The sequence below is a fragment of the Gorilla gorilla genome, chromosome 11, assembly GCF_029281585.2.
Source record: "Gorilla gorilla gorilla isolate KB3781 chromosome 11, NHGRI_mGorGor1-v2.1_pri, whole genome shotgun sequence".
In the NCBI taxonomy this organism is placed as follows: Eukaryota; Metazoa; Chordata; class Mammalia; order Primates; family Hominidae; genus Gorilla; species Gorilla gorilla.
In genome coordinates, this window is record NC_073235.2 from 109179336 (window position 1) to 109195859 (window position 16524).

The 16524-nt window shown below is 36.9% G+C and overlaps 1 protein-coding gene across 3 annotated transcripts in view; it reads left to right on the plus strand.

The window, feature by feature from the left end:
- ADAM23 (ADAM metallopeptidase domain 23) overlaps positions 1 to 16524 on the plus strand; it is a 177796-nt gene that overhangs the window by 121845 nt on the left and 39427 nt on the right. For all 3 annotated transcript variants that reach the window (XM_055380411.2, XM_019022744.4, XM_055380410.1), the window contains exons 15-18: positions 1946 to 2045; positions 5472 to 5543; positions 6459 to 6548; positions 7846 to 7926. In XM_055380411.2, coding sequence (XP_055236386.1) covers positions 1946 to 2045; positions 5472 to 5543; positions 6459 to 6548; positions 7846 to 7926 — 343 coding nt within the window. The remainder of the gene's footprint in view (positions 1 to 1945; positions 2046 to 5471; positions 5544 to 6458; positions 6549 to 7845; positions 7927 to 16524) is intronic.

Here is a 16524-nt window from a genome sequence, read left to right on the forward strand (position 1 = left end):
AATGTATTACCTTCTACTTCTTATTAACCCTTAAAGGAAGCACATGATTAAAGGCCTCTAAGTTTAGTGGAGGCATTAATTTTTTAGTACACTTAGATTAAAAGTTGGTTATCTACCTGAAACAGTCAGTGAAAATCAATTTAGTCATCAATTTACATTTTAAGGAACTCGTAAATATATATGTTTACGGTAATAAAAATTAAACTTTACTGTTTATAAATCAGTAAAGCTTTTTTAAAATTAAGACAGACTTATTGTATCTAAATCACGTAGTCTTCTAGTGATAGACATCTGAACATTCCCTCACTTTTCTTTTGTGAATACTTTGGGAACTAGAGCAGCTTCCCCAGAGCTGCTGTTGCTTCAGTGAACCAAGGCCTGGAAATATTGCCCTCTTTCACAGGGACTCCTGCCTCATGGGAGCCACTGCCCCCAGACCCCCTAAGCCATAACCCACTCCTAGTAGAGGGGAGAGGTTTCCTCACCCATGTGCCTCTTTTGCTTTCTTTGCCATGCCAGACACCTGCTCAACACACCAACGATTTCTGGTCCTACCTCCGTCCCTCTGGTTGCCAGAGGCCCCGACCTACTTGGACAGAGCTCCTTTGTTTTCTTCCACCAGCCCTCCTAGGAGTCCAACTCCTGGGGAGGAGTGTGGGCATGAAGGTTTGCACAGTAGGCCATTATCCCTGCTACTTTAGAATGCATTTCTAGAAATACAGTTTAAAACGTGAAACCCTTAGCTTCCACGGTTCCCTGTTACTCCATAGCTTAGTAATTTATGGCTTAACCAGGCTTTTCTGAGGACTACTGTAAGAAGATAACACCTATAATATTGATTCTATAGGGAGATGTCTTCTGTCTTCTAAATTAATCTCTGAAGTTTTTACAATGACTCTTCATAATATATATAACATATAATATCTTTATTTTATATAATAAAATATATAAAATGTTTTAAATGAGATAAAATGTTTTAAAGTTAACATGTATTTTCTCAAGAATACATTTCTATATAGTTTTTCTAAGAGGTTCCTATCAACAGTGGCAGGTTTCACCTACTTCTGTAAACTACCTTCATACATCAGAATGCATAAAATTATTGAATTACTTCCTAGAATAAGTGGCCTGTCACTCGCAAGTCAAGCACTGTTACAATCACGCACTGTATTCCTGAGGAATAGGTGTGCGTGTGTGTGATTCAGTTTAACTAACCATGTGTATAATATTCCCCTGTGTTCTGACATAGAGATATTATATGTGGTTAAGTAATTCACAGAAAGGCTCATTTTCTATTCCTGATTAATAATGAATATCACCAAATAGTATTTGAAATTGAGAATAAAGAGCCATTATTCATGGAAGCATACCCCAATTCTGTTGTCACTGTGCATATACATACTAAAAACATATGTGCATATACATATATGATCTAACACAGCTCTTTAGGGTTTCGTTGTTTACCTGAATGCATTGTTGGCCTGCATGATATAGTCTTTAATATACTGGCCCTCACAACTCTCTCCTCCAATGTAAAATCTAGTACGTTAATGAGCTCCTTTTATTCAGAAAACAGAGGCAAAAAAAAAAATGCTCGCCTTTAATGAGATATAGCAAATAAAAATTAACAAACTTTAAAATACAGCCTATTTGAAGAGGTTTTGTAATGAGCTTTTTAAAAAACATTTCAAGCCTGGTCACAAAAGGGCTTGACTGCTGAGGAGGTTGTAATATAGCCCCCAAATCTTTTTCTTTGAAATTCCATCTCTGCAAACTCCACCACATGTACTTAAGTGGCAATTTGAACATAAGTCCCTTGTCAAAATTTGTGTAGATTCATTTGGATTCAAAGTGAACATTTTGTTCTAATTTAGGGGTTTTAATTTTCTTCTCTGATGATTGCTTTTGGTAAATTATTTACATAGTTGATTCTTTGTTTCCTCAGGGTGTCCCATTCTCGAAAATTTTCAAAGTGCAGCATTTTGGAGTATAGAGACTTTTTACAGAGAGGAGGTGGAGCCTGCCTTTTCAACAGGCCAACAAAGGTTAGTAACTTAGAAAGCATACTAAGAAAGTATATTATTTCTCCAGAGTTTTACAGTGGAACAGTGCTGGATATCAGATGCCTGTCTTGGAAAGCAGGTTTCTTGTCAATCAGATTAATATTTAGTTATAAAAGTCCTTATCATATTAAAGATTGAGTCCTGTTTAAATGAATGACAAAACCATAGATTCAGCATTCTCAGTCTCTGGTGTTTCAGTGCTAGCTAGAACTCCCAAATCCTCCCTTCCAAAGAGCAAACAATCCTTCAATTAAAATATCTTTGAGATTTTCATGTTAAGATTTTTACCCTGCTGCTAAGAGATGGTGGGTTAAATTAAGATAAAATATTATTTTAACTAATTTCTCTGATAAAAATTCCATTTCTCCTTGACATTCTTTCTAGGGACAAGTATTAGTCCATTTTCACACTGCTATAAAGATACTACCTCAGACTGGGTAATTTATAGACGAAAGAGTTTTAATTGACTCACATTTCCACATGGCTAGGGAGGCCTCAGGAAACTTAGAATCATGGTAGAAGGTAAAGGGGAAGCAGGCGTCTTCTTCACAAGGTGGCAGGAGAGAGAGAAAGAGTGCGAGGAAGTGCCACAGTTTAAAACTATCAGCTCTAGTGAGACTCACTCACTATCATGAGGACTGTATGGGGAAACCGCCCCCATGATTCAGTCACCTTCCACCAGGTAGGTCCCTCCCTCAACAGTGGAGATTAGAACTCAAGATGAGATTTGGGTGGGGACACAGAGCCAAACCATGTCAGGGCCTGACTAATTTCTTGACTTTTTTTTTTTTTTTTGAGTCATTTGTCCTCTTGGGACATTAGTTCCTTATGAATATCAGCGAGCCAAAAAATCACCCAAGGTATTTATGGATACCATAAATACACATACGTGTTTATAATGCATTGTCTCTTTACCTGGAGAGGGCCACATTGTCAATTGGCATCTCATCAGACTTTGTGTATATAGTGTCACAATCCCTTATTCGTGTATTCTTAATTCAGAAAACTGAAAATTTTCAGAAGTGTTTTTTATGTTTGTGGAAAACACATTTGACAGTAAAACTTGTCCTAAACTGAAAATGTTTATACCTCATAAGGTGAATATTCATAAGTCTTGTTGCAGAAATATTAACTGATTATAGGGTGTGTCCCAGGCCCCTCAGGACTATTACATAGAATATGGTAAATGCATCGTACTTCTCTAAACTTCAGCAAAGCTGGAAGTCTCAAACTCACCAGCTTCAAAGCTTTTGCATAAATCGGGGCTGTAGACCTGCAGTAGCATGTTTGGAAATGAAGTTGCTCAGCAGGCAAAAGATAGGATCAATGCTAATTAGCAGATGGTATGGAAATTCTAACATGGCAAATTTCGTATTTCTTTTTAAAATACTACTTCATGAGTCAAATATAGTTCATTGCTATGCAAAATGTTTAATACTTTGCAAACTGAGAGAGCAGCAAAATAATGTTAACCTTTTTTTTTTAAATCAGTAACTAATGTGGTAACTAACAGGATAATTTATTCCTAAACCCATAATTAAGTGACACTACGTAGTCAGGAGATGGTGGCTTGTTGCCTGACATCTGTGTAGAATCTTAGTATGGCTGTGGAAAAAAGAAACAGGACTTTCAAAGTGACCTTGCGTCATGAAAGTCAGTTGCCTGCCTTTCATAACTTTGATTTCAATGCAACAGAAATCCAAAAGCTTCAAAGTGTTCAAAATGGGTGAAATAAGTAATAATGAACTAATGTGAGCTGCTGGCATTTTTGAATTGCAGTGTACATGGCTAATTTTACCCACCTTGTAGCTTAGGAGCTAATTATAAGCATCATGCCTGAGGAAACAACTCTCACTTGTTTGGAAAGGTTAAGGTTTCTAGCATATGCATAAGGATCCATCAATGGATTTCTGAAATTGTCTATGAGTTAGGAGAAAATTATTCTAATAACTTGGAAATGAAATAAAAATAACTATAAATCATCTATTTAAAAAGTTAGTAAATATGGAATTATGTCTTTTTAAACTATGTAGTACAATGGTTAATAAACAACTGTGGATTCCAGTGGAATAGTTTATATGTATGTATCAAAGAAGTGACTTTTTCCCCCAAGCGTTTTGAATGTATGTATATGCATGTGTTGTGTGTGTATTATTTTTACATTATATGTGTGCATATTTGCATATTTTCTGTGCTTTAGGAATCTTCTCCACTGCCATGTTTTCCACACGATTGGAGATAGTGACCCATCTCAGGATGGAGGCAGAGTCCTAAGAAGGAAAGAAGGGGGAGCCTGGTATAAAGTGCAGGCCATGTTCTAGTCAGCCCTTCCCTTTTCCAGTTTCTCCTGCCTCCTGATCAAAATAACACAGAGATGTGCAATGCTGATTTTGCTCATAGGACTTTTCCACAGATGGAGTCCCACCCAAGTAGCCTGGAAACCTTTGCTTTTCGTAATAGTTTTGCCTTCCTGGAAGTGGAAGGAGGATCAGTTCTTTCTCAGGTGAATTTAGTGGAAGGCAGCGCTTCCTTGAGGTGTGTTCAGCTGCTGGGGATGGAGTCAGTTTCTCCTTCTCATATTTAGGGCTCAGAGCATTTGGGTTGGAGTGTGCTGCTCCAGCCTTCATTTAAAGTGTAGTGATTATGCCCAGAGAAATCCTGCCCCCCTCCCCACTGCCCCTGGAATGGGAAGCAGGCATGTTTCTCATAAACAGTCAACTACCTTTACAGTTGCTCTGTAATATAGTTTATCTGGCAAGCAAGTTCATGGCACCAGTAGACTAGATTATTCTAGAAATTATACTCTTCTATTGCCCTAGGAATGACTGAGAGATTTCTATGTATCCATACATGTGTCTTATGCTTGCAGACACTTGAGATTTCTTTTCAGTGAGAATGATGGTCTTGGATTTCTAGCAACATTTTTTCCCCTAAGTTTACTTGCATTTACTTGATTGTACATATCACATTTGGCTATGACTGAAGCATATTTATCTTTTTGACAGTTTTTATGGCTTCTCAGCTGTCTTGAGACAAGTTAGCAAATTAGATACCTGTGAGTCTTATTAGCAATGCATTTTAGCTCCATTAGCAAATATGAAAAGTGATCTATTCCTCTTGACAGCTTGTCTCCATGAAAAGTAACTCTAATGCTAGAGTTCATCTGTGGAGCCCACGGCCAGAGAATCCCCCAAGAGATATTGCCCCATTTCAGATATATTTTTAAGTGCTATTAATAAGTGAACAGTATTTCCCATACAGTCATCATTTATAAGATGCCACAACAACAGATCAAAGAAGAATATCACATGATAGCTGATTATACGGCCATTGTATGTGGCCCAGTTGATGTGCTGATTTTCTGTGATAAATTGAAACATTTTTCCCTTCTCTCCCTAATCTCTTTAGCTATTTGAGCCCACGGAATGTGGAAATGGATATGTGGAAGCTGGGGAGGAGTGTGATTGTGGTTTTCATGTGGTAGGTATAAGAAACCTTCTATACTTAACAGCACAGATCTTACTTGGTGCAAACAGGTATAGCATTTGTGAGAGGCCAGCACATTGATTGTGGTCTTACTGCCTTTCTTTCTCATCTCTCTGATTAGTGCTTAATTCAGCTCAGACCTGTTGGAATCAGTCATGTCCTTATGGCCTTGTCTGAGCAAACCTAATAGATTCTTCTAATTAAATTCCCTACCTCTTAAAAATTTATAGCTCATATTCATCTCAGATAAGTTTACCAAATCATAAAACATTCTTTCGGTGTTGTATATTATTTTTATCGTTATAAAATAGATTGGGTATTAGAATGTAATGGAGCTAATTGGAGGAGAATTGCCTGCTAAAAATTAAGCTTTCTTGGCCGGGCGCGGTGGCTGACGCCTGTAATCCCAGCACTTTGGGAGGCCGAGGCGGGCAGATCACGAGGTCAGGAGATAGAGACCATCCTGGCTAACACGGTGAAACCCCATCTCTACTAAAAATACAAAAAATTAGCCGGGCGCGGTGGCGGGCACCTGTAGTCCCAGCTACTCGGAAGGCTGAGGCAGGAGAATGGCATGAACCCGGGAGGCGGAGGTTGCAGTGAGCCAAGATAGTGCCACTGCAGTCCGGCCTGGGTGAAAGAGCAAGACTCTGTCTCAAAAAAAGAAAAAGGAAAAAAAAAATTAAGCTTTCTATTTGCTATTGAAGTCCTTTCATAGAAGATCTTACTTTGCTGAGAAGTATGGCAGGAAGGAATCTATCATTGTTTAAAGTAATTAATTGTTTCCCAGAATATTTGCTTACTGTTGTATAAATGTTCTCATTTGGAATATGCATGCCACGTGTGGAGAGAATATGAATGACCAGCAGGTAAGGCTCTTCGCTTACTCACGTGAAGTGTTTTCTCTAGGAATGCTATGGATTGTGCTGTAAGAAATGTTCCCTCTCCAACGGGGCTCACTGCAGCGACGGGCCCTGCTGTAACAATACCTCATGTCTTGTGAGTTTTCTGACAGTTTCATCTTTCTTTTAATTGACAGATTAGCCAGATATCTCAGTGTGTACACTGAGCATTTGTGTAGCTTGTCACAAATTTCTTGGGTACGGTGTACATATTAGCCTGGCAGTTTTCTAGGATCGATAAATCTCAAATTCTGTGGGCTGCAACATTTATCTCTACTATTATTCACTACCAACCATCTTATCCTCCAATGCCTCATTAGGAAAATATACCTAAACTGCTTCCAAAAGAGTTGCCCTACTAACATAGATGAAATCCAAATTAAATTGTTGAATAGAGGGGGGACAATTTCTGTGGTCTTTTTAATAATATGACCTACTTATAACATTTTTCTTCAAAACTTACCCTAATTTATTTTAGACCTGAACATAAAAGCTAGTGCTCATATTTTCCCATTGGGCTTTTAAAATCCCCTGTAAAGGCAAGAAAGTGAGATAGGAAAGTAACATATGAATGCACACTCATATGTGTATATACATGGTTTGTGTGTGTGTGTGGACATACACAGTCTTCCATCTACAGAGACCACCAGTTATTTTTGAAAAGTCATTTTAATCTTCCCTTTTCTCATATATATAACCTCTAATATTTCTTATAACCATAGAGTTACATAATTTTATGATTTTTTTCAATATTAGGGGGTATTATGCATTATGGTATTTAGAAGTTTCTAGCTTATTTCTCCTTGCTTCATGTCCCCAACCAGATTATAAATTGCTTGAGGGCAATGGGCTCTTTCCTTCACCTTTTACCCACACCCTCCTCAAATAAAATGCTTTGTATACAGAAGGCATTCCCTGGCATTACTAAAGGTAATTCGTATGAATTTATTAAAATTTGATTGTCTGTGTTTAGCAAAAGAAGGTTTAATATCTATGCTAATAGGTAATTCAATGAAGGTTGGGTATATATGTGAATTCTTCAGAGAGATCTTAAATGTTTATATTATAGTGTTTTGCTATTTTGTCTTAAGCCAAACCAGAATTTCTTCTTTAGGTGATTTCCGTCACATTGTTTTCTGAAAATAGTACTCTGAAACAGTGGGTTTTGAAATCTGAACATTTAAAGCTTTGGTTGATGATTCATCTTTAGTGTAGAGGGTAGCATCTGGGTCTTGTTTCTATTCTGCAATAGGATATTCTGTCTTGCTAATTCTTAAAAAGAGTTTGGTGTTAGTTATGCGAGAGTATAGGCATTGTTGGTGAGTCTAAGAATGTTATAATAACTCTGAAATATTACGTAATGCTAACTCTTAATATTGAATTTTGATTTGCAGTTTCAGCCACGAGGATATGAATGCCGGGATGCTGTGAACGAGTGTGATATTACTGAATATTGTACTGGAGACTCTGGCCAGGTATGGCGCACTGAGTTTTTGGTAATACATTTTACTTGTAAGTACAGGTTGAGTATTCCTTACCACAGTGCTTGGGGCCAGAAGTGTTTCAGATTTAAGAGTTTTTGGATTTTGGAATATGTGCATATTCATAATGAGATATCTTGGGGATGGGACTCAACTCTGATCATGAAAGTCATGGATGTTTCATATACACTTTATACACATCGCCTGAAGGTAATTTTATGTAATATTTTAAGTAATTTTGTGCATTAAACAAAGTTTCTGTACATTGAACCATTGAACCCTCAGAAAGCAAAGATATCACTATCTCAGCCACCCATGTGGACAATCAGTGGTTGTTTGGCATCACCATCATTCCTGACTCTGAATCTGTATGCTACCAATAGGCAATTACTTTCTTGTACTTATTCACACCTAATTACTTAACAGTAAAAAAAAAAAAAATTGGACGTGCATTAAGACATTGAAAAAATAATGTGTTCACCAAGCAGCACAGTAACATCACCCAGATAACTGTATCAGCTGTTGAAAAACAGCAACAATGAAAATGGCAGGCTTTCAGTCACCACTTATGATGCCGTGTTTTAAACCTTTGAAAAGGTTACTGTAGGATGTATTTTACTTTTTTTTTTTTTAAGAAACATCAGAAGCAATGGAGGGACCAGGAAGTGGGTCCTCTATGGATAAGGGGGCATTCTGCTGGATGGCTTTTTAAAATGTTTCCTCCAGAGTCATCTGCCTCATTAACAGAGTTTTTGCTTAGAAGTCTCTCTTTGATTTTATTAGGTTGGTGCAAAAGTAATTGCGGTTTTTGCCATTGCTTTTGATGGCAAAATCAATAATTCCTTTTGCACCAACCAAATATAAACTGGCATGATTTCTTGTTATGAATGCACACTGGCTCTCGTTCTTCACAAAGCCCGTCACACACTTTCACCATATGTCCATAGGCACTTCTGCAGTGTTAACGACATCATCTTCATCATCATGTCAACGCTCAAAAAGTTTCAGATTTTGGAGCATTTCTGATCTTAGATTTTTGGATTAGGGAAGCTCCCTCAACCTGGCTCAACCTGTACATATTTTAAAACTTTCAGTATAGATTGCACATGTGAATATGCTTTGTTTTATGTTTTATTTTGCTTGGTTTTCTGGTTATTTCTAGCTCTTTACCATACCTTTGTTTTAGGAAAGTTTGGTGTGGTTTTCTTTTTTTTTTTTTTGGGAGGAGGGGCCTAAATCTTTTTTTCTTCCTAATTTCTCCTTCATAATTAGTTCTCTTTATATGATTTATACCCAACTAATTGATTTTTCTTTTCTGGTCCTTATATCTTAAACAGTACACTCACATTGATGAAGCACTAATGCGCTGTTTTCAAACATTTTAAAGCCACGAAACTATTTATTAGACAAAATTTGGATGGATGCCCAATGTAGAAAATAAGGAATAAGCAGCACTACTCTGGTTAAAGTGGGATTGGGAGCAGAAGTCCACCTTTCTTAATTCTCCATTGCCATGTCTGTCCCACAGATGTAGCCCTGGCTTCATGGCCTATGTGGTTTGGCATGATCTTCTTCCCATTAAGATTATTGCCACATAATTAATATTGCCCTCTAAAATTCCTTCTTTACATAATGTTTATGTTTTTAATTTACCTATTATTTTATGTGTTTAATTTATACATATTATGTCTTTATTTGTCATTCAAATGAGTATTTGTTGAGGGCCTACTGTGGTAAGCACTGCTGTAAATGCTGGGACGTGGCCTTGCTCTTGTGGAACCTACATTCTGCTGGGTATAGAAAGGAAAGTAAATAAAAAATCAGACGGTGGTAAGTACAAAGCATAAAGTAAGGCAAAGTGGAAAGAGTATAGGGTAGGATGTGATAGATAGGGTGATCAAATGTTTCTTCCTGGAAGACATGGCATGGAAGCAGAGACACAAATAAGAAGGAGCTTGTCAGTAAATAGTGAGTACAGAAGCTTAACTTCTCCATGAAATGGAATGAAAGCAAGGATAGCTGGAGAATAGTAGAAACAAAAAGGAAGTCAAGAATCAGGGCAGGTAGGGACATGTAGGCCATGGAAAGAATTTTAGATTTCATTCTACCTTCATTTTAATTCTGACATTATTTTAAAAGCATTTCCCCATACTGTTACACAGTTTTTATAGTTAATTCTTTTCACGATTGTATGAGAGTCTGTCATGTGGATTTATCAGTTGATTTATACCCAATATGGGTATTTAGATTTTGGCAGTTTATTATTAGTAGTATAGAAGTGAACATCTTTGTGCATTTTTAAAAGAGTGTTTCTTGTTCAGGGTTAGCTCCTCAGGACAAGCTCCTAAAACTGGGGTTACCTGTTGCTAGGCATTGTGCTTTCCAAGAGGCTCCCAATAGAGTACACTTGGCAGTCAAAATATCACTTTTATTATTGAAAATGGCCAAGTTGAAGGCTGTAGCTTAATGTGAGGGCTAAAAGTTATCTTTAAGATCCCAGTTCAGGCTATAGCAACAGGTTACTGACAAAATTGGGTCCAGAAGGACAATGTATGGCACGGGGGAGCAATGGAAAATGCATGGTTTATGTGGGTAGGCTTGCTTCTAAAAGAATGGCAGAATGCCTAGTTCTTCTTCCCAAGCTTATCATTGGTCAATCACTCCACCGCCCAATGATGGAAGTGAGTAAGGAGTAGGGGAGGTGGGGTTACACTGAGTTCCTTAACCAGAAGAAAAAATGAGAGAGAAAGAAGGGTTCCTAAGTAACATTTTTGTAAAGGTGTTGATACATATTATTTGAAATTCAATTCAGATGGGCCCTCTTAAAGAAATGGTACAGTGAAATATGTTCAGGCCGTGTTTTCATGATTTTTATGCATATCTGTTTCTTACATTTCAATATATAAATAGGTTTTTTTTGCAATTTTCGGTAATATAATGACAAAGTATGAGAATTGTAGGTTCTGTGTTTAATGGTGTGTATTGACAATACTGATACACAGTTTCAGAGTTATATTTTTAGCTTTGTAGAATACTACTATTTTTATGTTTACCATATATGGTTTTAGTTCTGTGTATTCAGCCCTTTTAGAGGTATAGTTTTTTCATTTCAATCTTTAACTCTTTAAGTGCCATAAAATTTACTAGAAATAAGATTTTTATGATGAGAACTCTTTGTTTAACCTAATATTCTATTGTCTAAGTAAAACATTTTTTCTTTTTATAGCATGTGTCTAAGCTGAAAATTATACTGTTAAATTAATTTCTCAGTAGCATATTAGAATAGAATATTTTTGCTAATATTTTTCTAGCATGATCAGGATGAACCTAAAATAGAAGTAGAGGGAGTTAAAACCCCCCAAAATTCTTCTTTTTCTCCTTAAGAAATAATGAGCTTTGAATTTAATTAATACTACTAATAATTAAGAAAATGGAATCTCTACAACTCTGAGAATCAGTATTTACAGGCAACATTATGACTTTATCTCTTTTACCTCATAATGTGTTTTTCTTAATTTTTATATTAGCATTTACTGATGCCTCAGAGCTACTTATTAAACTTACAGTTTATAATAGAACCCAAATGTCCAACAATGATAGACTGGATTAAGAAAATGTGGCACATATACACCATGGAATACTATGCAGCCATAAAAAATGATGAGTTCATGTCCTTTGTAGGGACATGGATGAAATTGGAAATCATCATTCTCAGTAAACTATCGCAAGAACAAAAAACCAAACACCGCATATTCTCATTCATAGGTGGGAATTGAACAATGAGATCACATGGACGCAGGAAGGGGAATATCACACTCTGGGGACTGTTGAGGGGTGGAGGGAGGCGGGGAGGGATAGCACCGGGAGATATACCTAATGCTAGATGACGAGTTAGTGGGTGCAGCGCACCAGCATGGCACATGTATACATATGTAACTAACCTGCACAATGTGCATATGTACCCTAAAACTTAAAGTATAATAAAAAAAAAAGAATAAACAATACTTACGTAATTAAGAGAAATCCTTGACAAACAATACTGGTGGATGTAATACAGATATTTGAAAGATAGGAGAAATAGGAGAAATGTTTTTTGTTAGTGCTATGAAATATGTCATCTAAGTGGGTAGTATAACATAATTTAAAATAAACACTTCTAAATGCTATTGCACTATTGAAGCCTGCCTGCCTCAAGTGAACCATCCTGTATAGCATAATGTACAAGGAAGGTTCTGGAATGACATTTAGAGACTGAAACCAATGCTCCGCTCATAAGCAGAATAAAGTGCACAGATTTATGGTTTTCCTGTTTTAAATGTCCCCAGAGAACATAGGACATTCCCTAATTTCCCTCGTTAAACATTCCCATGATAAGCAACTGTCTTTTATTAGCCTAAACTAAAACCAAATAGATTAGAAATCTCACATGTGGCTATGCCAATTTAGAATAAGGGCATTTTTTTCTTTTTTTTTTCTTTTATTATTATACTTTAAGTTTTAGGGTACATGTGCACATTGTGCGGATTAGTTACATATGTATACATGTGCCATGCTGGTGCGCTGCACCCACTAACTCGTCATCTAGCATTAGGTATATCTCCCAATGCTATCCCTCCCCCCTACCCCCACCCCACAACAGTCCCCAGAGTCTGATGTTCCCCTTCCTGTGTCCATGTGTTCTCATTGTTCAATTTCCACCTATGAGTGAGAATATGCAGTGTTTGGTTTTTTGTTCTTGCGATAGTTTACTGAGAATGATGATTTCCAATTTCATCCATGTCCCTACAAAGGACATGAACTCATCATTTTTTATGGCTGCATAGTATTCCATGGTGTATATGTGCCACATTTTCTTAATCCAGTCTATCATTGTTGGACATTTGGGTTGGTTCCAAGTCTTTGCTATTGTGAATAGTGCCGCAATAAACATACGTGTGCATGTGTCTTTATAGCAGCATGATTTATAGTCCTTTGGGTATATACCCAGTAATGGGATGGCTGGGTCAAATGGTATTTCTAGTTCTAGATCCCTGAGGAATCGCCACACTGACTTCCACAATGGTTGAACTAGTTTACAGTCCCACCAACAGTGTAAGAGTGTTCCTGTTTCTCCACATCCTCTCCAGCACCTGTTGTTTCCTGACTTTTTAATGATTGCCATTCTAACTGGTGTGAGATGGTATCTCATTGTGGTTTTGATTTGCATTTCTCTGATGGCCAGTGATGATGAGCATTTTTTCATGTGTTTTTTGGCTGCACAAGGTTTTTTTCTAACTGAAACATCACAAAAGTAAAATCTGATAAATTAATTTTAGATCCTGATGTGCTTATTCTAATAGCAATATTGCTTTTGCATTGCTGTTGACTGTGGTTGTGTTAGTTCTATTTATTTTTTAACATTACAAATCTATTTATTTATTTTTCCATAAGTTTTTGGGGTACAGGTGGTATTTGGTTACATGAGTAGGTTCTTTAGTGGTGATTTGTGAGATTTTGGTGCATCCATCACCCGAGCAGTATACACTGCACCATATTTGTAGTCTTTTATCCCTCACCCCCCTCCCCAATTCCCCCCAAGTCCCCAAAGTCCATTGTATCATTATCATGTCTTTGCGTCACTACTTAGCTCCCACATATCAGTGAGAACATATGATGCTTGGTTTTCCATTCCTGAGTGACATCACTTAGAATAATAGTCTCCACTCTCATCCAGGTCACTGCAAATGCTGTAAATCCATTCCTTTTTATGACTATGTAGTATTCCATCATATATATATGTATGCATATACATACACACACACTACAGTTTCTTTATCCACTCATTGATTGATGGGCATTTGGGTTGGTTGATGGTCATTTGGGGTGGTTCCATGATTTTGCAGTTGTGAATTGTGCTACTGTAAACATCTGTGCGCAAGTATCTTTTTTGAATAATGACGTCTTTTCCTCGGGGTAGATACCCAGTAGTGGGATTCCTGGATCAAATAGATCTATTTTTAGCTGTTTAAGGAATCTCCACACCGTTTTCCATAGTGGCAGTACTAGTTTACATTCCCACCAGCAGTGTAGAAGTGTTCCCTGTTCACTGCATCCACGCCAGTGTCTACTGTTTTTTTATTTTTTTATTATGGCCATTCTTGCAGGAGTAAGGTGGTACTGCATTGTGGTTTTGATTTGCATTTCCCTGATCATTAGTGATGTTGAGCATCTTTTCGCATGTTTGTTGGCCATTTGTATATCTTCTTTTGAGAATTGTCTATCCTTAGCCCACTTTTTGATAGGATTGTTTTTTTTCTTACTGATTTGTTTGAGTTCATTGTAGATTCTGGATATTATTTCTTTGTTAGATGCATAGATTATGAAGATTTTCTCCCATTCTTTGGGTTGTCTCTTTACTCTGCTGACTTTTCCTTTTGCCATGCAAAAGTTCTTTAATTAGGTCCCAACTATTTATCTTTGTTTTTATTGCATTTCCTTTTGGGTTGTTGGTCATGAAATCCTTGCCTATAAGCCAATGTCTAGAAGGGTTTTTCAATGTTTTCTTCTAGAATTTTTATAGTTTCAGGTCTTAGGTTTAAGTCCTTAATCCATCTTGGTTGATTTTTCTATAAGGTGAGAGATGAAGATCCAGTTTCATTCTCCTACATGTGGCTAGCCATTTATCCCAGCACCATTTATTGAAAAGGGTGTCCTTTTCCCCACTTTATGTTTTGTTTGCTTTGTCAAAGATCAGTTGGCTGTAAGTATTTGGGTTTATTTCTGGGTTCTATATGCCATTGGTCTATATGCCTATTTTTATACCAGTGCCACGCTGTTTTGGTGACTATGGCCTTACAGTATAGTTTGAAATCAGGTAATGCAATGCCTCCAGATTTGTTCTTTTGCTTAGTCTTACTTTGGCTATGTGGGCTCTTTTTTGGTTCCATATTAATTTTAGAATTGTTTTTGCTAATTCTGTGAAGAATGATGGTGGTATTCTGATGGGGATTGTGTTGAATTTGTAGATTGCTTTTGGCAGTATGCTCGTCTTCAAATATTGATTCTACCCATCTGTGAGCATGGGATGTGTTTCCATTTGTTTGTGTCATCCATGATTTCTTTCAGCAGTGTTTTAGTATAGAGGTTTTTTGACCCTTTGTTAGGTATATTCCTAAGTATTTTTTTTTGGCAGCTATTGTAAAAGGGGTTGAGTTCTTGATTTGATTCTCTGATTGATCACTGTTGGTGTATAGAAGAGCTATTGATTTGTTTACATTAATCTTGTATCTGGAAACTTTGCTGAATTCTTTTATCAGTTCTAGGAGCTTTCTAGAGGAGTCCTTAGGGTTTTCAAGGTAAACAATCATATCATCAGCAAACAGTGACAGTCTGACTTCCTCTTTACCGACTTGGATGCCCTTTCTTTCCTTCTCTTGTCTGATTGCTCTGGCTAGGACTTTCAGTACTATGTTGAAGAAGAGTGGTGAGAGTGGGCATCCTTGTCTTGTTCCAGTTCTCAGAGGGAATGCTTTCAACTTTTCCCCATTCAGTATTATGCTGGCTGTGGGTTTGTCATAGATGGCTTTTACTACATTGAGGTATGTCCCTTGTATGCCGATTTTGCTGAGAGTTTTAATCATAAAGGGATGCTGGATTTTGTCAAATGCTTTTTCTGCACCTATTGAGATGATCATGTGATTTTTGTTTTTAATTCTGTTTATATGGTGTATTGCATTTATTAACTTGTGTATGTTAAACCATTCCTGCATCCCTGGTATGAAACCCACTTGATCATGGTGGATTATCTTTTTGATATGTTGTTGGATTCAGTTAGCTAGTATTTTGCTAAGGATTTTAGCATCTGTGTTCATCAAGGATATCGGTGTGTAGTTTTCTTTTTTGGTAATGTCCTTTCCTGGTTTTGGTATTAGGTTGATGCTGGCTTCATAGAATGAATTAGGGAGGATTCCTTCTTTCTCTATCTTGTGGAATAGTGTCAAAAGGATTGGTACCAATTCTTCTTTGAATGTCTGGTAGAATTCTGCTGTAAATCCATCTGGTCCTAGACCTTTTTTGGCTGGTAATTTTTACATTATCATTTCAATCTCACTGCTTGTTATTGTTCTATTCAGGGTATCTAATTCTTCCTGATTTAAGCTAGGAGGGTTTTATTTTTCCAGGAATTTATCCATCCCTTCTAGATTTTCTAGTGTATGTGTGTAAAGGTGTTCATAGTAGCTTGAATGATCTTTTGATTTCAGTGGTGTCAGTAGTAGTATCTCCTGTTTCATTTCTTAGTGAGGTTTTTTTGGCTTTTCTCTCTTTTCTTGGTTAATCTTGCTAATGGTCTATCAATTTTATTTATCTTTTCGAAGAACCAGCTTTTTGTTTCATTTATCTTATGTATTTTGTTGTTGTTGTTGTTGTTGTTATTTCAATTTCATTTAGTTCTGCGCTGATCTCGGCTGTTTTCTTTCTTCTGCTGGGTTTAGGTTTGGTTTGTTCTTGTTTGTCTAGTTCCTTGAGGTATGACCTCAGATTGTCTGTCTGTGCTCTTTCAGACCTTTTGATGTAGGCATTTAGGGCTATGAACTTTCCTGTTAGCACCACCTT